Source organism: Idiotropiscis lumnitzeri, chromosome 7 (assembly GCF_059441095.1).
Source record: "Idiotropiscis lumnitzeri isolate Australia: NSW breed Sydney's pygmy pipehorse chromosome 7, RoL_Ilum_1.0, whole genome shotgun sequence".
In the NCBI taxonomy this organism is placed as follows: Eukaryota; Metazoa; Chordata; class Actinopteri; order Syngnathiformes; family Syngnathidae; genus Idiotropiscis; species Idiotropiscis lumnitzeri.
Genome location: NC_142397.1, coordinates 20,385,436 through 20,408,245, shown reverse-complemented (window position 1 = coordinate 20,408,245; position 22,810 = coordinate 20,385,436). Strand labels below are relative to the sequence as shown.

The 22,810-nt window shown below is 40.1% G+C and overlaps 1 protein-coding gene and 1 non-coding gene across 9 annotated transcripts in view; both read right to left on the bottom strand.

Annotated features, from left to right (window-relative positions):
* Window positions 1-22,810, bottom strand: part of LOC148333984 (protocadherin Fat 3-like) — a 178,680-nt gene that overhangs the window by 104,209 nt on the left and 51,661 nt on the right. For all 8 annotated transcript variants that reach the window (XM_088300252.1, XM_088300255.1, XM_088300256.1 and 5 more), the window contains exon 3: window positions 8,983-12,309. In XM_088300252.1, the coding sequence (XP_088156378.1) occupies window positions 8,983-12,292 (3,310 nt within the window). In that variant the 5' untranslated portion in view covers window positions 12,293-12,309. The remainder of the gene's footprint in view (window positions 1-8,982; window positions 12,310-22,810) is intronic.
* trnag-ccc (transfer RNA glycine (anticodon CCC)) lies at window positions 22,334-22,404 on the bottom strand. The gene has a single exon. It is a non-coding gene; the product is annotated as a tRNA-Gly (tRNA).

Here is a 22,810-nt window from a genome sequence, read left to right as displayed (position 1 = left end):
CTCCATATGTGCCTAATCTGCTCCCCTCTGGGGTTTCCTGGCACTGTAGCTGCTCTAGTGATAGGCTGTGAGTCCTAATTGGTGTTTTCCCAAAGCACTGAATACAACCTGACGACCACAGACATCCAGCTAGACACACAATGGAAGGAACCTAAATTATGACTAGACGACGTTTGCGTATGGATATGACAGCCACAGTGTGGTTAGCCTTTCATTTAGGGACAACATGCACATACAGTGAGGACTTTTTTAAAAGTAAAATATCCAATAGTGTGCACGTCAATCTGTCAGTATGCTGTCATGAATTCTGACTGATGATTGCATGATGATTGGTGACGTAAAAACAGTGTAGGACAATGTCATTGCGGTCTGTGAGACGGAAAAGTATACAATATATAAGTGATAGTCCGATATGCTTTTTTTCAGGGCCGATATCGATACCGATTATTAGTAGTCATAGATATTTAGTAACAGATATTTGAAGCCGATATTCATTCGTTGAAAAATAAAAGGGGTAAAATGTAAAATGCCAATCTGCTTCTGCAGGCAGGGCCACCAGCACAGCAGAGGGAGAGTGAGAGCAACAGAAGTGTGCTGCAGCGAGCCAAAATAAACCATCTAATAATTTATCGGCTTTGAATGTTAAAAAAAAAAAACGTTGATGTCGATAATCTGCAAAATGCCACGCTCACACTCATACCGAGGGGCAATTGGTGTCCAATCAACCTGACATGCATGTTTTTGGAATGGGGGAGGAAACCAGAGTACCCGGAGAAAACCCACGGGGAGAACATGCAAATTCCACACAGGAAGGTCGAAGGTGGAATCAAACCCACGACCTCTGTACTGTGAGGCCATCGTGCTAATCAGTCATCCACCATGCAACTAACCGGTCTATCGCTACAATATATGTATGTGTATCGTTTGTCTGCTTCTTCTGCGGCGCCTGTGAGATGTACTGGTAAGTACGTTTTTGCTGACGAATCAGCCGAAATATATGTATGAAATATTTATATGAAATGTGAGAAAAAATGTGTTTGCATTACACTTGTACGATATACTATACTTCTTTGTTGACACATCTAAAAAAATTAAATAAATAAATGACCTCATGAGTGTGTAAAATCTTGTTGGCAGTATTTGAGATGTTTTTCCAAATTTCAGTTTTTCCATTACCATTTTGGGATTGCACATTTTGCACATTTATGAGGGCAATGGAAACCCAGCTAATAATATCACGAGTTCCAGTTTATCACCTAGCACTGGAGCAGCCAAGATACAATTGTGAATGTGGCATGCTATGAATGAATAAATACCTTCATGAATCAAAGGTTCAGTATTGTTAATATCATCCTCTCATGAGATGTTCAATTCAGATTCTGGTGACTGAAAATATGAAATAGCTTTTATCCGTTTTGTCGTATCCTAGGATTTTTTTGGTGTGTGGTCAGAATCTTTTTGACAATGTGTTCATTTTCCAACAAGTGCGTATTGAGTTGTTAAGTCACTTTAGGTTATCCAAGTTAACTGCAAACTCACAAATACAACATATATCTGTTGATGGTGAGCTCTCGGAAGTCGACAGGATTGTCGGTGCGTACAGTTACAGTATTGTACACACTGGACATTACAGTATGTTGAGATGAAGATTTAAATTCCCTATCATTAGAATGAAACATTACCATGCCAGTACACAACGTACAAGTGAGGATGTATGTGTTGGCTATCCCACAGCAAGGGCCACCACAGGCTATAATTACCAATGTTATTCTGCTCCTCAGTATAGGAGATGTTGACTCTGCACTCGGTGTGTGTGTTTGTGTGTGGGGGTGTGCGTGCGTGTTGTGTGTGGCTTGTTTGATAACATGTAGGATATTACTTCTTGGTTACATTTATATTCAGCATTTACTCTGTGTCCACAGGGAATAGGTGCATATTACATGGTTGCTCAGTATTTACAATAAGAGAAGGTTGAGAAGGCTTCTTTGCACCTGCAAAAAAAAAAAAAAAAAAAAAAGAGACTTGAAAAACAGACAATAAGGGCACGGGGAATAGTATAGTGAGGGTGCATGGGACACATAAGCGCTTTAATTTGGATTGCCTTCTACCCGGCAAACAAAAATGTCTAGTTTTTATATTGTTTTATAGGTTCAATAGTGTATTAGTGGTGATACTTTTCACTTTCTTGTTTTGGTTAAAAAATATTGTGCTGCAATTATGTCGCGAGTCTGTAAATACAGCAGCCAAAATGCTTACGTTGGTTTAATGAGTTATTTTTGCATGCTTAATTTAGTTGCAAGAGCTCACTCGAAGGACTTTAGACTGTGACTGTTGCACAATTGCGCCTTCCGCTTTCTCCCACCGGTCCACACTCAAGACAGCGCTGCAATGATCCATGGTCAAGCATGTTTACATATGTCATCACATCCTCATACAACTGCATGACTCCGACTTTCTTAACTACAGCATTTCTGAAATCATTCCGGTTCGGGTCATTTCCATTACACACCAATATAAACATAAATTAAGGACGAGGGAAAGAGTAACTGACATGATGTGCAACACAGTGGTATATGTGGCAAACTGATTGCTATGGTACGTTGTTATAAAAAATCATCACACTCAAAACAAGCAACGATTACAATCAAAGAAATCTCAATTAGATTGTATACAAGAATGCATCCGCTCTATCATCAACCAGTTTTAGAATTTAGATACAGTACACAGTGGGGGCCTTGAGAGGTTTAATTTGTTTGAGGACCACATTCGTAACTCAAGATACTCATATCTCGAACAATGTGTTCAAACATGCGTGCACGTCCACACACACGCCCACACCCCCCCCACACACACACACCCCTATACAAAAATAAAAATGCATCAGTCGTATGCAAGATATTAGTTGTGTGTGGGTGTGTGTCCCCGTTTTCATCTTCCTCTGAGCTTCACATTCAACACTCTCTACACTACAAAGCTGGTTTTGTTGGTGAGACAAAGATGCAGCCCTCCCTCCCGGTTCGAAATTAATTACAGTAGAAATAGAGGCCATGAATTCTGTTCCTCAGCACCCACGCTTTTCTATCATTCTGTCACCTAAAACAGGAGAGGTGACACTGTGATTAAGAGTCTTGATGTGCAGAGCATTCTGCTGAACACAGTGGGTGGAACAATGACATGGAAAGGTTAGCTTTGGAGGAAACACTTGAGTACTCGTTTATAGTCCCTTTTCAACACAAACACTAACGACAACAAGCTGAATAAAATGGCATTCAGGCAAGTTATGGAGGAGCTGAACATGATTACTTAATCTGTCAAACTCAATGCGGAGGAGAGGCATCTCTACTCTGACTGCCACCCAGATGACCAAACTTCTCACCCTGAGAGAAGGGTCAGCCTGGACACCTTGCAGAGCAAACCCATTTGCCCTTGTATCTGCATTGTTGTTCTTCCTGTCTTGACTCACAGCTCGTGACCACAAGTTAGGTTCGGAGCATTTATCGACCGGTAAATTGAGCTTTGCCTTTTGGCTCTGCTCCTCATTCACCACAACGGGCTGATACAGAGTCCGCATCACTGCAGGGGCCGCACCAATTCACCTGTCAATCTCCTGTCTCATGGGAACAAGAGCCCAAGATACTTGAACTCCTTCACTTGGGACAGTATCTCATCTTCAACTCACATAAAGCACTCCACCCTTTTCTGACTGAGGTCCATGGTCTGAGATTTGGAGGTGTTGATTTTCACACAAGATGGACCTAACAAACATTCGCAGAGGCAGAGATCAAACAAAATAGAAATGTATTTAACCGAAGGAGCACGTCGGACCCGAGTAAGAAAAAACAAGAAAAACCTACTCTTTGCAAAATGGAATGCAGATAAAATAACTAATGTGAGTGGGTGAAACAAGAGAGGGTGTTGCCGCTGAAAACAGGACTAACAAATTAACTACTGTGCAAAGAAAACAAAGCAAATTCGAGGAACCCCCCCCCCCCCAAAAAAAAACTCAGCCGCTCTGGAACATCTCATTATTTCAGTTCAGTCACAAGATACCCCCACTCAACATAATTGAATATGCACAAAGAAAACATATAATGCTAAATACAATACAGATAAGAATACACCCTGAACTGGTTGCCAGCCAATCACAGGGCGCACATAGACAAACCACCATCTGCACTCACACTCACACCTAGAGGCAATTTAGGTTGTCCAATCAACCTGCCGAGCATGTTTCTGGAATGTGGGAGGAAACCTGAGTACCTGGAGAAAACCCATGCAGGCACGGGGAGAACATGCAAACTCCACACCGGAAGGCCGGAGCCGGAATCGAACCCACAGCCTATGTATCATGAAGCCATCGTGCTAATCAGTCGGGCCACCATTCCGCCCTGACATCTACTTATAGTATCAAAATTAAATAAGAACTTCAAAGATTTATTAATGTTGAAAGTGAAGACAATACGCCTCAACTATGTGGACTTTCCAACAACCTTAACGCCTTTTAATTTGGTGTTGATTGACAATTAACCTTGGCAATAACAAGTCATCTGACAGAGAGAGAGAGAGAGAGAGAGAGAGAGAGGGAAAAAGACAAACACAAAAATGCAAACGCACAACACGCACGGGAGAAATGAATTACCGGCTCATAAGCGAGCGAGTCGTAACCATGCACCAAGCCATGGAAATAAAGTACAGTATATGAAGTCGAAAAACTTTGTCTTTTGCAACAATACTTAACAATAGTCATCATTTCATAAGTACCAGTGAATAAAATAGTGAAGTTTGGGGTATTAATGTTCAAGCGGTGCACGGCTCGTCAATTCGTTCAAGTGGATAAGGAGCAAGCGTCGCCTTTCGATATGACTACACTTTCCTCATCATTATCTCCCACGTCCTGTTTTGGTACCAACTTGTGTATTCCAGGTCTGTCACTATCTCTTCCTAGCTAATACAAAATGATACACAGCAACATACTGTATAAATCCATTTCTCGGGAGATCCTATCCAGCCTGTTTTTGATGTTTTCCTAGCTTTTTTTTAAGATGTTTTCCTTGTGTTTCTCTGATTCAGTTCATCAACAAGCTTTGCACAAGCCTGTTAAGTATCTCTCAATTCATTGTTTGCAGTCATTTAAATGTAACACGCAATCAGTGTTTTGCTTGTTGGAATCCAGTGTTGAGTAAATTTGTTCAGTTCCCAATCAGTGATGGTGTGAATGTGAGTGTTAACGATTATCTGTCGTTATGCGTGACCTGCGATTGTCTGGTGACCAATCCAAGGAATAGTCTGGTTATTGCCAGAAGTTGGCTTGGATAGACTCCAGCCCGATGTGACCTTGAATATGATAATCCCAATAACGCCCTCATTTGGTGTACCTCAAGGGTCGGTTTTGGGACCGCTGCTGTTGAGCTTGTACATAAACGACCTTCCACAACATTGTCCATCAAATGTTACTTGTCAGATGTACGCTGACGATGCAGTTATTTATGTACATGCAAAAACAAAACATGCAGCTGCAAAATATCTATCAGCAGCCATGACTGATGTGTCAAACTGGCTAGAACGTTCTCATTTACATCTTAATGTATCAAAGACTGTGTGTATGTTCTTTTCAATTAGGAGGTGTGCTGATACAAATCCTAACGTATTTGTGCAAGGAATGAGAATTGAGGTTGTACAAGAGTTTAGGAATCATGTTGGACTCACTGTTACAGTTTAGACAACAAATGAAAAGATTAATGGATCACATGAAACTTAATATCTCTAACTTTTAGATATATTAGGAATAATTTAACTCTTGATTCATCAAAACTGTTTTGAAATGTCACATATCACTTATTGTCTAACTAGTTGGGCAATGGCATGTAAATCCACACTAAAGCCTGTTGAAATTGCATACAGTCTTTGAAAATCTTGGATAAAAAGCCCAACACATACAACCACTGTGAAATTCTGAAGAAATATGAACTCTTGAGCTGGGAAAACATACTAAAATATTCTGATTGTATCGTTGTATATAAAATTCTCCATGGTCTGGCTCCACCTCCACTAAATAAATATGTACAGAAGAATATGAACATGTCAACCAGAGCAGGGTCTAGAGGTGACTGTATAACATCAACCTGCCACAGTGACAACGGATGCAAATTAGCCATTGGCTATAATCTGGCACATTTACAGGAAAATATTTGATTAATATGCACTGTCCCTGTATACTTTAAAAATAAATAAATACAAATACTAATACAAATAGAAAATGGATGGTTGGAATGGTTCGGTCATGGGTGAGTTGGGTCCTTTCCATCTGACTCGGGTAGAGGAAGGTTGGCTACACCTTTACAGGAGCAATGATAACAAGCTCAGTTTATATAGTTTGTGATCAGGAAACTGAAATTAGTTCTCGTTTTGTTTTTTATCTATTCATTTTGGAGTAATTAGGAAATAAGAGACTACTTGAAAAACAACTACTTTTAATGAACAATAAGGCCACGCCCCCTCCGCTCTCTCCATGTTTGGCTTGGAGTCATTGAAGGGACTGATGACAAACTCTCCATTGGAAATGATTGTACTTTCATTGTTTATAACGACCAAAAACAGTGATCAATTGGCACCTAAAATTAATGTGGACATCCCTACCTATGACCACTTGAACATATCATATATAAAAAAAGGGTAAATATAAAAAAAAAGACAAAGATCCATGCCAGCCTTCTGCCCATTGTCAGCTGTGTTTGCCTCTTGAGAGTTGACACAACTTCTAGCGTAGCAAAATTTTTGCAATCTAACCATTCGATGTTCATGTGCTCATTCTTGCTCTTGTCGGCTCCAGCCTGTGTAAGTGGAGACAGCGTTTTAGATTTTGAGGATATGAGGTGGAGGAACACCCCCTTGTCATATATGAGGAAACAGATGGAGTGAAACATGGAACTTATTGGCTGGTCATGAATATGTAAATTAGTGAGCTTTATTAATACTCCTCATAACCCATTTCAGTCACTATAGATCATTTGATAATATTATGGATGGAGGGCGCAATTTACTATCATCATCATTTTAGAAAATATGCAAAACATTTAATTAATTTCGGTTTACGTCCCAATATACAAACACAGGTTCTGTTGACCCACAATAATAAACTCAATAATAAACTGTGGATCCTAAACAATTCTATAGGGCGACTAAGTATTATTTCAGACAATATTTTGTCAACCAACATATACCTCCAGAGTCTTGATTTTTAAATACACAATTGAGTGCCAATGTTTGTCTCCATTGCCAGCATTCTGCAATCCATTTTACCAATCTCGAATTGTGAAAATTTGAAATTATTTAAGACTTTCTTCAAAAATAAATGAGCCCGAAAGTCTCTCCTTATGACTGTATCCAAGTGCAAATCAAGTTTCACCTCAACCCTAACACTCACTCCCGCGAGGCCCACTTATGCATTTTCTCTGTGATATAACATTTCAATAGGATGTGCACATTCATGAAACAGTGAATATACGATCCCATCAATGTCAATAGTGTATCACGAACAGCATTTTTCTTTCCCATTGTGAACGCACCACGTTAATAGATAATGATTTTATTCGTACAGTACTGGATTTTACAGAGTTGGATGAATTAGATGTGCTGATGTGAGTGTTAGCACGTGTAGACCAGGATAATTTCTTTTTTTTGAAGTTGTAATTGCATTTATAGGGTTTCTCAGCAGCTTGGAGCTGATTTATGGGGCCTGCTACAGCTCGGTTACAAAGGGCAATAAATCCTAACCTTGACTGTGCTCTTGTTCATCACCTAGGGACAAGCAAACCGAGTTAAATACTGTTTCTCACTGTGTCACAATGATTGTATTAGTGTACAAGTGTGCACTCCAATACAGGTGTGCACTCTAATCGAGTAGTGTGTTGCTATTATTTTTTTATTTCATTGAGTTACAGCTTTTCCTCTTGTGATGTTCATACAGAGGATAGGCTGTATATGTAGTTTTTTTTTTTTTTTTTTTAAACCGTTTAGCTGCAATTGAGCATAAAAACTGGTGCATCTTGGCATTCGTACCGGTGCAAGCCTAACTTCGCCTGTTTGGAATTTAGCGAAATGCTCAGCGCCATGGTGGGCGTTCTGGCTAGCCTTAGACATTTCCTTTAACATCCACCCGGCGCAATTTACAATTTAGTGGCATTAAGTAATTTCAACTTTACACCTGCTGGAACCACATCTAAATATAGTCAATGGTTTAAAGCAATTTTGGTGAATTTGATTGGGGCACGGGCAAGTGCATTCTGTACATGTGGTGGATGTCATCCCATTTTTTTTCATTAATATGGCAACAGCAGGCATTAAATGCTATGAGTTTTTGTAGAAATCAATTCATTGAATGTGTTAATATTAATAGCATCGATATATATATACATACACATATATATATATATATATATATATATTTTTTTTTTTTTTTTTAAATCATCTCTTTACTGGCAAATAAAGGTGAGAGGAAGGACTGGGGCTTAGATGTGGTTCACACATAGTCTCCGATCCCCACTTCACAGATCTGTGATCTCACTGGCCAACTTTACATGATCTGCCCATGTGGGTCTGTTTGCAAGTCGGCCATGTTCACACACAAAAAATAAAAAATGCCAGGATTCAACTGTGCCAAGCTGAAAATGCTAAAACATAGCCAAGCCCCCCTCTGCACAGATTCACTTGTATGGGGCACCAAAATAGAGCATAGGCTTTATATTGCACCAAACTGTAACAGAGATAAATCAATATAGTTGCGATTAAAAGTTTCACATTCATAGTTGAGGAACTCACAAAATGTTTTACTTTATGTTAAACTGTAACAATGAAATAGCTTGACCTGTTTTGCAAATACGTTTTTATCTCCTCCATATTGATTTCCCATTCACCCCCCCAAAAAAATCATGGCAATTTAATCAAAAGAATGGCTACAAGATAACATTTTCAAAGAAAACCTACCTGATTCTTCATCGATTGCAAACCGTCCGATTCCACTCCCATCACGAATAGAGTACTGTATTTCTCCATCTCTGCCATCATCCTCATCGTTAGCGCTGACTTGCAGAAGGGTAGTTCCAATACGTGCGTTTTCTTGAATTAATCCTGATAAGGCAAACTGGGGAAAGTATGGCGCATAGAGGTTTTCATTAACATCCAGAACCTCTACCTCCACATAGGTGACAGAGAGAAGAGATACTGGTTTTCCTTTGTCTTTGGCCCGAACAGTGAGGTTGTAGAACTGCTGTGTTTCATAGTCCAGCTCCTTGGTCAGGCGAATAGCTCCACTTACTTTGTCGATCTCAAACCATCCATTGTAGTCATTGGCTAAAGAGTAGCGGACTTGGCCACCCAAACCCAGATCCAAGTCTTGGGTTTCTAACCAGGCCACAACTGTTCCAACCGGAAGATCCTCTAGAGCCCTAGCTTTGTACACACTTGGGATAAAGAGTGGTGGACAGTCATTTACATCTTCCAGTATGACTTTCAATGAGGTTACAGAAAACATCTGTCTCCCTCTATCTGCCTTGTCCCGAGCCTCGATCTTCAAGTAAAAAGAAGAGCTAAACTCCCTGTCAAGTTGCCCGGCAACATATACAATGCCATTTGTGGAGTTGATACCAAAGTGGGTGGTGCTGGTCAAAAAACAGTATGCGACTTCCCCATTAAGTCCATGATCTTTGTCAATGGCCTCCACTTGAATGACATCTGTCCCTATGGCTGTGTTTTCAGGTATGACAATTCTATAACCACCTTCTTGGAAAAACTGAGGGGCATTATCATTAGCATCCATGATGTAGACTGTAAGCAACCGCCAAGCGGCTTTCTGTGGCAGGCCAAGGTCATAGATAGTTATGTTGAGGAGATAACGATCTCTTTTTTCTCTATCCATTGGAAGAAAAACACGAATAAGACCTGTCTCCATTTCAATTGTAAAACAGCTATCAGTGTTCCCATCTGAAATAGAGTAAAGAAGGCGGCCATTGAAACCAGTGTCCCCATCATAGGCATTTACCTGCAAGACACTTGAGCCCACCTTTAGATCTTCTACCACAGAAATATCATCTGGGAAAGAGCTCTCAAACTGGGGCATTTGCCGATTGACAGAAAAAAGGTCAATAAATCCTTCCTCTATTTTGGGCTTGGTACTTGCTTTTGACTTTTTGAGTAGTTTCTCTGCTAGTTTTTGAGCTACCCTTGTTTCTTTGCAATTAAAACCTTTGGGAGGAGATTTCCCATTTACAAGTGAAATGTTAACAAACATGGGATCCGAAAAATGCTCACCATCTGTGGCAGTTATTTTGAGACTGAAGACACCATTCTTTGGATTGGCTGTCGCCAAGGGCCGTCTCAATGCAAGGATCCCTGAATCAGGGTTTAGGTCAAAGTATCCCCATTCATTCCCTGACATTATTTTATATTTTACGAGATCTAGCTCATCTATATCAATTGCGGACATGGTGGTAATCACTTCATCCAATGGGAAGTCTCTCGAGATCACTCCCTGACATGCTACTTTCTCAAATAAGGGATGGTTATCATTTGTATTCTCCAGGTGAATTGTAACATTGACTTCACTTTCTCGCCGATAAGGTGAGCCCCAGTCGGAAGCTCTAACTACAAACATAAAGCTCTCAGAAGATGATTCAAAGTCCAATTCTTTCATGGTGCTGATAGCACCAGAAAACTGATTAATTTTGAATGGCAGTGTCACAAGGCTGGAAATACTATAAGTTATGTATCCATTTTCTCCTTGATCCACATCGACCGCAGAAACAGTTAATACGGTGGTCCCAACTGGTACACTTTCGTTGACAAAAGCCTTGTAAAGGGACTGAGTAAATGTCGGCGTATTATCATTGGCATCCTCGATAGAAATCTGCATTTTAACTTTGAGCTCACTATCAATTTCCAAAATCTCTACATTAAAGACATTCTGAGTCACTTGAGTAAACCAGCATGTGGTGGAGATGACACCTGTTATTGTATTTATTTGAAAAAATGTTGAATCTGCAGAGGGTGTCAACAGATATTCAGCATCATCTGGTTCGGGTGTTATTTTCACAGCCTGTACAATTGTTCCCGGTGGTGCTATTTCACTCAAATTAACATCATAAAACTCATGCTCAAACTTTATATCCACTATTGGTTGTTTGTTAACAACAACATGGACAACTTTGACTGCAGAGAATTTTGGTGGGTTTCCTCTGTCTTTAGCTTGTAATGTGAGGTTACAGCCATATGGGTAAGTCTCCCAGTTAACTGTCTCAGAAGCCTTTATGGCAAACACGCCTTCATTCGCTCTTTCTATGTAAAACTGGTCCGAGAGGTCTCCACCAACAATGACCACAGAGTCTACATCACCATTTAAACCTTCATCCGGGTCTTCAACAGTGACAATGGCATACACTGAGTTTTTATCAAGCCAAGAGGGGTTGTGGGTGATCACATTTATGACCGGCGGATGCTCATTTACACGCTCGACGTGAACAAAGAGTTTGGCCGTGCTACTGACTCCGTTATTTCCATAAAGCTTCATGCCTCGGTCCACCGCCAGTATTTCCAAGTCATACCGGCTTTGTTCCTCAACATTGAGCTTTCCACTGAGCGACACAACACCACTTGTGGGATGCACTGCAAAAAGCTCCCTTTTTTCTTTGAAAAAATAGTAAAACTCTCCATTGGAACCGATGTCCGCATCGGTAGCCGTAACTTGTGCTATGCTAGTCCTGAGCGGGGTGTTTTCTGCGATGGTCACAGAGTAAGTGGTGGGGGAAAACAGCGGTCGAAGATCATTCATATCCAAAACTTGGATGCTGACTTTAGCCCAGGTCTCCAGTAGAGCATCTCCCTTAATCGAGGCTTTGACTGTCAAAACATAGTTGTCCTGAATTTCTCTGTTTAAGATGGCAGCATTGCCACCTTTAGTTCTTACACGTAAGAAGCAGAAGTCGCCCAGCACATACTCTTCAGCTTTGAAAAACCCCTCATCATCTCCTGATGTGATTCTGTAGCGAATCTCCCAGGAGCGCTGTGCCAGGTGGATGCCCATTTTAATTTTACTGTTGGCGTAGGTGCGAGCAGCTGAATTTTCATAGACTGTGGCATGGTACACAGGATGAGTGAAACCAAAATGAGGTGTATTCTGAGAGGCCCCTTGGGTGTTCTGGCCGCAGCAGAGTGGTGTTTTGAAGAGAAAGAACAGCAGCAGCAAGATGAGGCCGAGCAGAGGGGCACGCATGCCTGCCCACTGGCCCATATTCACATCCATCCCATCATCACTCCATCCTGAAACAGAAAAATACAGATGATCATCGTGAGAGAGATTTACTGCAACAAAAAGAACCATAATTTGACCTTTGACCTCTCTACTCTCATGGGTGACTAATTATCCAGTAGACCACAAGACTGATTGGATGTGGGGAGGGGGAGACAGTGAGTGCACATTTCTTGGGGAACCAAAATGAGGTCTGACATCATCCTGTTGTGGTTGCAAAACAATGACCATCAATTGCAAGTTTCATAAAAACCAGTGGCGGTTTGAGAAGGAACAAAATAATTATACGGCGAGCAAGATAAGTGTAACATCACCAAAACAAACAGTGAAGAAAATAACTGCACAAGACTAAATGATGGGCTTCTTCATCACAACCCTATCATAATCAGTTTCCTGAAATACGCCAAAACTGCAGACTCAAAACCATGTAATAACTCCAGAGGCAATAGGATATGGTTTTGAACCAGGAGTCAAGTTAATGTGTTCAGAGTACGTTTTCTTTTTAAAAGAAAAAAAAGGCAACCACAAATATGTGCAAAGCTAGTCTTTGGAAGACAAGACTGATCCAGTAAATGTCATGTTGTGGTGGAAGGAGAGCCACACTGGTCTGCATCGTGATGATCTGGCACTTTCCACCACAAGCGCTACAGATACGGGAGGGACAAGAAAGCATGCTTAACATATTGCCAAGTATGAATATAAAATTCTCAGCCACATATAGTGTATGCATTACTTTTATAAAAACAACATTTTATTGTCTTGCACCAGAGTCTTGAACTCTGAATGTTTGGTTTTGTCTTCCTGGCCAAAAACCACCTCTGTGGAAACAATGCGAACTGACTCCGAAGCCAACATTGAATACAAGACAAATCGTTCAGGGAAGTCAGCCTCGTATCCACACTAGTGAAATGAAGATGAAGAAACCCTGCAATTTTCATCTGACCCTAAACTGTCACCAAAATATCAGCTTCAGTCAGCGAGGAGGTTGATTGGAGGTGTGGTTTGGGAATGGGAAGAGAAGCATTTTGAGGACTTTACTGTGAGAAGAGTCTGAAAGCAATCTGTCACGTTTACTAGGTCACTCCATCTTTGTTCAGAAAAAAAAGAAATAAGTAAAAGTGGGAGGCAGCAATATGATGCCTCAAACCATCCCAAACAACACACAAAATAGCTGGTTCAGCTTGCTAATTGTGACAAAACTAGAGCAAAAACGATGACAAGGGAGACTCATTAACAGGCAAAATTTAAAAAGATGTAAAAAATGCAACTAAAATTAGTTTGAGGAAAGAATGCAACAGACATGTTATTTCCACACATGGGAACGGCTTTAAATAAAAAAAATGCATAAACTATCTTCTTGACACGTCTGTTGGAAACATGCTATTACCTCAGGCTTTGTTCTGAATTTTTGGAAAACAGTGACAATGGAGAGCATAAAAGAAGTGAAGAGAAGGTAATAGATGAAGAAAGTGACACACATGCTGCACGTTGGGGCTTTATGCGAATATGGTTGAGGAAATGTCATCCATGGCCAACTTTCAGTCAGTTGCTTGAGTTCATCTGTAAAAAATAGCCAAATCCATATTTTTACACACCATCAAATCTCTGTAACGGGCTGGACACTCAACCCAATAAGGTACACGGAAATACAATGGAAAGCCATTATCATTGTTTATAAAAGCAATTTTGGGAAACGACCACTTCCTGAAGTTGCTTATTACAAACGCTACATGTACCATATGCTCATGAAAGCAGAGACATCCTAAACTGACACTAATGTTTTCTTAAAGTAGGATGTGCAAGAGTTTAGAGAGCTCTTTAGTTTCAGTTGTTATGATACTATACGGGTGGCACGATGGCCTCACAGTTCAGAGGTGCAAGGTTCGATTCCGGCTCTGCCCTCCTGTGTGGAGTTTGCTTGTTCTCCCCATGCCTGCAAGGGTTCCCGGGTTTCCTCCCACATTCCAAAAACATGCACCCATGACACCCTTAATTGCACCTAGGTGTGTTTGTGAGCGCTGATGGTTGGTCGGCTTTGTGTACTCTGCGATTGGCTGGCAACCAATTCAGGGTATACTCTGCCTCCTGCCCGAAGACAGCTGGGATAGGCTCCAGCACCCCCGCGATCCTTGTGAGGAGAAGTGGCTAAGATAATGGATGGATGGACAATATCGCACTGCCCCAGATAGAGACATATTTTGAATAACCATAAACACACACAGGCAAAGTATTCCCTCCAGTTGACACCACACAAACACACTTGTGGCCATCGAGATTCATTCCTGCCCCCCACATACTGTATACATGGAATTTTGCCCTAGGGGTTTGCTCGAGGGCAGCATGCAGTAGTTTGATGTCAAACTCAAGAACTTCACATGCTGCTCTGCTCTACACTTAAATATTTCTACTGAAATCAGTATCCATCCATCCATTATCCTAACAACTTCTCCTCACAAGGGTCGCGGGTGTGCTGGAGCCTATCCCAGCTATCTTCAGGCTGTAGGCAGGGGAAACCCTGAACTGATGCGTCAAAAATAATCAAGTAGTTCAGGAATTTTTTTAGGAAATGGCCCTCACAGACAATGTTCAGACACATTCAGGCTAGATTCAGCTCTTAAGTACATAATTGGCAATTGTTGCTATACAGGGAAACCCCACAAGTCAAAGTACTACATTCGTTGTGCGCAGAAACACGCATGAGGATGTATGCGCATACACACACACGTGCACTCACACACACCACAAGGACAGCGACAGAAAGACATCCTCTCCCCTAAGAAGCCCCACTTACTGTTAGTCCTAAACACCCTCTCATTAGCTTTTCATCACAGGCTAATTAGATTTGAATTGTGTGTGGAAACAAGACGCCTCCACAGTCTACAAGAGTTACTGTCGCTTCTGGTGGCTCACACCACTTGCTCACGTATGTGTTATCAGAAAGACGGGCATCCATTTACGACGGTTGGCCTTTTTCATTGTGTCTTCGTTACAAGTTGACATGCTGACAATGTGAGTGAAGGGCCCCATTTAGAAGACAGCTGGAATAGTTTTTTTTCTTTTTGTTCTTTTTCCGTGCCTTTACCCACAGTTGTTTGACTGATTTTAATCTGATCAGTAATGATTTTAACTGTTCCTCATTTTTGGGTTTGTTCAAAACTGGACATTTTACCAGACAAGCAATGATGCTGGTACAGTTTTACAGTAATGAAAAAAAGCACATTCCTTCCATTCATCCATTTTTTTTTTCGTAATTACCGTTTATCCCGTTTAGGGTTGTGGTGACCTACCCCAGTGGACTTTGGGAAAAAGAGTAGACTCCACACTGAACGAGCCTAACTTTCAAATATTCACTTAGGAATGAATCCCTTGTTTCCTTTGCAGAAGTCAAGTGAATGAACTTTCAGTGACATGTTTCTCATCACTGGTAAGGATATTGTGACACAATGGAATTACATACAATAGAATTACCGCTAGTCATATTTTTACAACACTAAAGGCTCCAGGTGCCATTTTTAAACCAATAGTTTATCTGAAGACGGTAAAAGGGTCAATGTTTCGATTATTAAAGAAGGAAATTTTGTATTTAACCATGCAAGGCATTCACGCAACACTGTATTTCTGGGAAAATAACTCGCACATAAAATCCTTTAATTTTCAAAAAAAAAAAAAAGAAAAAGAAAAACACTAGTGCTTGATAATTCAGAGCGCCTAATGTATGGATGAATGCCAGCTTTTGAGTTTCTCGTTCTTTAATTTGAATTTCTTTTAATAATGTTCACATTCTCATTCTGATCCACACTAAATGCTAGCAGGAGTCTGTTTTCGTCATAACAGAACTAGAACTACTTCCCGCTTTTGTGTCAAACAACCATGGGAAATGTAGTCCTACGAGCCTAATAAGCACTACATCTGGATGTGCGTTTCCAATATTACAATGTGGGACAATATAATTATGGTCTGTGGGGCCAAGTGATGAACAAAGTTAAATTCCTTCCTATTTACTTGAACATTCATGTTCGCATTCTCTCATCCGCATCTAATAGCTGGCAGGCGTTTTCGTCATACCAAAACTAGAACTTATTTGTGCTGCCGTGTCTAAAAATCATGGGAAATGTATTAGCATAATGCTACGGTCATGGTTAGACCAAACACAAGCTGAGATTTTCTACTGGCATATTTCCAAAGTTCCAATGTGGGACCGGACTGGCGCTAGGTAAACGAAACAGGTCTTATAGGTGCGATGACCGAGCACAAAAATGTTTCATAATGGTGAATGCATTGACTGGTTTACAGCTGTTGAACTGTCAAACAAGATAGCATTGAGCATTAGCCACATTAATAACGCAACCACCGATCGCCAGATTGCGATGTTCAAACTTTTTTTCTGTCGAAAAATTCCCTGCTTCGCTCGAACCAACCCCCTGCTGTTGCACGGCAAAACAAAACAAAAGCAAACAAGACACGCGGCCCTACCAGATATTTTACGTGCGGTCTGAACCTTAATATCTTAGCTTCATAGCACTAGTCTTTCAAATCAACATATGGTTCAATTTAAATTACAATGCTGCGAAAAATACCCAGATCGTCTTATGTAGGAAAATATTTAAAATAGACCCATTAATTGATATTGTGCCAAGTAATGTGGTATTCCCAATGGTCTGTAAAATGTTACATGCTATTTGCTTACAGTGCCACTCTGGGGCCACATAGCACTGCACACTTCCTAACCAGCTATATGAAAAAAAATGTCTTTCTAAATATGGACAAAATGTAAGCATATATGCAAAACACGTGTTTTAAATGCATGTGTAACCTCTAATCTCGTTGCACACTTGAGTACAATGACAATAAAGGGATTTCTAATCTAATGGTCCATTATTCTAAACCTACAACAAAGGGTTAAAAGCAAATCACAAAAAAAAAAAACACGCATGGAGACTTGGCGACAAGGTACAGTCACGTTTAACTACTTTCCAATTTCTGTCGCTTCCGACGTGAGGCAATCAGCAATCTCAAAGGCTGTGAGGCGTATCACCACCTACGCAGTAATCAAGTTGGTTGCGCTTTGTTAAGAGCTTGGACACAGTTCTAGGTCTATTTAGCTTCAAGCAGACATAGGAGCCAGCCAAACCAGCCTCCTAATTCCCAATGCTTGGTAACCACATGACCGGGACTCGTCACATCACTCAATGTCATAAAACTGCGATCAGTTTTCACCAAATGGCATGCGAGCGTCCCTGCTTATGTCAACTACAACTGTTGCAAATATTTGCTCTACTATTTTAGATTTTATGAGCCTAACAGCTTCCTCTCCATAGGCGCTCACGCCTGCTTATTGACAAAAATGCTTTACTGTCCATAAAATCCTTCTAATAATTTCAGAGGTTGCCTAATATTAAAGTGCGGTATCTCCCACACGCATAAAAACAATATGTGACGTTCCCATTGCACTTGGCACTCGGCCAATCTTATGGCTTGTCTCAATGCAAGCAGTAAGAACATTAACGCAACAGTTAACAAAATAAAAATAGGCAACTTAAATCTTTTGCTGTAAATTTTGTCACTGAAATGAAAGTTATTTAACTATACACATCCAACGTAATAGCAACAGTTACTGGATATTTTTATTTGTATTTTAGTTGAACCATCTGATCTCGTTAAATGACAAATTAGAAAATAATAAAATCCATCTAAATACTTCACAGAAGAAATGTTTGTACAAGCCTTGCACAAATGGTTACAATACTTCCATCTTTACCTCATTTGGAGGCAGTAAACCCTCTGTATCTATAATGGATGACTGGACAGAAGGACGGACAGATTAGTCTATCCATCCATCTGTCTATCTAACGTTTGCCTGTCTACAGTCACAACGTGTACATTTTTATGCATGACTGAGAGATTCAAGCACCACCACCAACATGACAAAAAAGGAAAACAAGCTCCATAAAAAATTATATATATATATATATATATATATATATATATATATATTTATATATATATATATATATATATATATATATATATATATATAATTTGTCAGTTAGAACATCTCACTGCCAAATGTTTCTTTGCAAAATAAACAACTGGCCTGTTTTGTATTCATACTGTGATAATCTAAGCCCAATCTATCTGGAAAGAGTGCAAGAAAGCAGACTGTGGATGGAATAAAGAGCTTTAAAGCTAGAGGAGAAAACAAACAAAACCAAGGGATTGGAGTGTGTATTATCTCATTCATACAGGGAACTGCACCCACAAGACTGCCTGAAACCACGACTGTCATCTCTGTTTAACACATCAATCAGTAGAATGGCATCCATTGGGCCGAGGAAAAACTCAATTACTCAAAATCCGTTCTTCAGAAACATTTCAAAGGATCAAGCATGGCAATTCCCCAGATGACTCACAGTAAGTCCAATTAAAATCATTTTTGGAAAAATCCTAAACTGATTTGGCTTAAGCCAGTGTGTGCATAAATGTTTGTTTTTGCTGCTGTATGAGAGAACGAGAAAGCGAAACAGAAAGAATGAGTGCACACAAGAAAAGAACACAGAAAATAGGTCAGGCACGTAACAAGTTGAGTTGCACTCCCTTATCAAAAACCATCTCTGAGACAAACTGTCGAAATAGGTGTCTCACCTATTCAACCCATACGAGTTTAACTTTTGTTGGATTTAGTTCAACTCTTAATTAAACAAACGTAAGGAACGGAAAGGAACCCACATCAAAGTGCCCCTGTTTTTGCAACAAAATAATTCAATGTCCAGAGGCCAAGGAAACGAAACGGTGCTTGCAAACTGAACAGATCAGGAAAATCCTTCGGTGTAAACGAATTAAAAAAACAAAAAACAAACATGCTGCATTACTGATTTAGAAATAACACCTTTTCTGTTTCTTGTCATTCCGCGGCAGGTGAAAATAAGATCGTGTTCAGTTCGTGGGAGAGCTGCTTCAAGCTTGGCTGGGTACTACACTGAACACAATCAGTGCTAATTGTGGGAAGTCAGTGAGGGATCAAGTCTCGCCACTCAGCCAGGAGTGTTTAATCTCCTTGCTTTTGAGGGAGGTAAAACTGAGAGGGTGGTAAGAAACCAAAGAAGCTTCTGAATCAAGAAAAACAATAGATGCAGGCATGTTATAATCACCTTAGAACATCATAAACCACATAATTTCCATCTCGCAGTAACAGCTCGAATTGTTTTTCACCGTGTGATACCAAACATTGAGGAATCAAAAAATGATATCTATTGAAAAGTAAACCTCAATTGGTGTTATCAGCGTAGTAATGGAGTATAACTCAACAATAGTATACACACCATATTTGTCGATGTTATTTATGGCTTTTATTCACGGCGGTTTGATAGAACGCCTTTTTCGTTTGACTGATTGTGTGAAATATGCTCACACAAATGGCTTTTATCTAATGTAAAATAGCCCAGGAGTAACAGCAGCAAAAACAACGGCTTGCATATAATGAATGGGGGCGTAGGGGGCTACTCCCACACACGTACACAAATTTCCATTAGGCAGCAGGCTGTGAATGCCATTGCCAATGTTTATGTCTTTGGTGTATATGTAATCTCTGTCAGAGTAATGGATGAGCAATTAACAGAGCAGCACAGTCAGTCACTCTGTTCAGGTCCCTTCATATCGTACGGAGCTTTGTCACACTCCACACAGTTTAAGACTTCCGGGCCAGCAGTAGCACGGACTGTAAGACCTTGCAGCATGGGGACTGGTGGGAGGCCAAAATTTGGGAAAGGCTGCCGCAATGCCAGACCATTTCTAAAGCACAAATGTTCAGCTGAAGAAGAGGCTTCTTCTATAAAAACGTGTGGGAATTCAGATTTAGGTGTGTTTTTTTTTTTTTAATGTCTTTCATTATTCATTAGCTCATTTTGGCATACTGATCCAGTGAAAGTTGTCTTTTTCTGTTAAAAAGAAAAAAAAAATCAAAACAAGTTTAGCCAAAGTTTGAACGATCAATTTTTGGACCTAATTCCACATTCATTCATGACAGTGCAGCTGCATTGCACATCTGTGATTGATTAAATATAGTAGACGGAACATCCGTCTAGCAACATGTGTACACGGCTATTTTTTGTGATTATGTCAACATTAAAGGCTTGTCTTAAGAGGCTGAAGTTCAATGAATTACATACACAGTGTAAATTGATTTCTTTTTCAAAAATGAAATGATTTTCAGACTTTACTACATGAATATTTTTGATATTATATTTGTGAAGGAATGATTGAGGCTGCAGTGGCAGAACTTCCATTACTTTCCACCTTATGTCATCGAACAGAAAAAAAAAACATATTTTCATCCACTCGTCCTTGGCAAGCCCGATGGTGTAACGAAAATATTAACTAAACACAGGTCATTTTTCTACCCAAAAAATGTGTGTGGAACCCTAATTGTTTTCACGGCACACTAAAGTCTCTCGGTATTGCCCTAAAATTATTGAGACTGGTTTTCAGCACACATCTGCTGCCATTTAACGTGCCTTTGATGAAACCTCAAATAATGATTCTCTAGTAGGCATTTCCTGATATTTGTCATCTATATCGCCCTTTATAAGAGGGTGAGTACTCTTGTGCAAAAAAATGTAATTTGCAATATTTTTTCACAAAAAGCTTTTACTTTCTTTTAATTGTGGTGCACAGGGTATAGATCACATCAAGAGTGCAAATGTTCTGAAATTATTTATCTTGTTCTCTTTTTTTACAGCATAAACACCTGGCATTTGAACAGGGCAGTCGACTTTTTTATAGCCGCTGTACATAGAGGACACTTGTCACTCTGCAATCCTCAATCAGTCAGAAAAAAGAAAAAGAAAGCGAGCGCTGTAATTTTTCTTAACATAAGAATTGCGTAATTCACCTATTTAAATGTATTAAATAAAATCAACCATTGTATAATTACTACTGAAATAATAAATTTCAGTATATGCAATCTACGTATTTAAATGCGTGTGTGTGGGGGGGGGGGTGCGCACGTGTGTGCATGCATGTGTGTTGTAATTTCTAATTCCCTTTTTCATGAGATGAATAATTAATTAGGTCTCAATGATATTCTGCTCTCATTAAGCGATGGTCACTCAGTCTGGTGGAGCACACGCGTAACATTGAGTGACGTGAATTATTTCTGTAATTTCATTTTGCCTCCCCGCCATATTCTAAAGGTCAAAAGAAGACCCATTCATTTTACGACCATGTGACCTGTGGTGAACTCTGCGAGCACTGTCAATGTAGAATGGTTGGCAGTATTCGACACTACCTTGACCGACTCACCGAAACAGCCGCATACACAAAAACCTATTTTAATACTGATTCATTTCTTTACATCCGTTGTTCTCTATGCAGATTCACCGCGCAAAATTGCATGTTCATGCTAAAAGATTGCGCACATGTTCGACTTGCACATGATCTGCTCAGAGTCTTTCCTTAAGATCACAAATCACAGATACAAATTTGCGCTGTGCTGGAAACAGTTGGATAGTAAAAGTGGGGGAGACTGCCATATTTAAAAGACAGTTTCATGTGTTACGAGGTAGCTCTATTTGTTTTCAACATGGAATATTTGTATGAGCACCGCAAGAAAGTTGAAGTGATTGAAATAAGAGTATTACTAGAAGAGACAAACAAACGCGAGTTACAGTGTCAGTTACGGAAAATTAATCAATCGTTCCATTAATCTAGCAGAAGCCAACAACTGCATAAAAGCCAAGATTAGTTTGGTTTAACATTTCCTAAGAGTGTTACAATTTAACGCATCGCCCAACCTGTGTAAGATCGTATTCAAAACCGGAAATAGCTGACAATGTGTCTTTTTTCTTTCTACCATCCACTCCCATGTGCCGCTTCTAAATATTGGCCGCATTCCATTCCAGTTCTTTATTTATAATAATATTCCCTTTATTAGTCCCACAATGGGGAAATTCGAGATTCGAACCCAGGCCTCCTGGGGAGACTGGGTCCTGAACGCGGCGCCTTTGACCACTCGGCCATCCTGGCAGCCAAAGAATTCCGTGCGCTGCCCGGGAATCGAACCCGGGTCGCAAGAATGGGAATCTTGCATGATACCACTACACCAGCGGCGCTGACTATTTTTGATCTATTAAACATTGCCCAAATTCCCACATGTTGCCCTCATCAGTCCCTCCTAAACTTAACAGGCAGACAGACGTTGGTGATAATGAAGGTGGAATCAACTCGTTTCTCTAACTGTAAGAGGAAGGGAAGAACATATTGCAAAATGATTCGTCTTTCAATTCTCCTCATTCTTGCTTTGCTCACCCTGTCATGATTTCCTCTTTGTGATATGCAAGTTGTCAGTGACATATCCAGGTTTGTTTTCATATCCTACACAAAGAAATGTGTTTTATTTTTCCAATACCAAGGGGTCATTTTCATTGAAAGAGGTGAGGTAGAGGCTTTATTAAAAATCACAAGGCGTGTTGAATAAGAGGAGGATCACATTTCCATCTGGAATTGGGAGCTGACTGA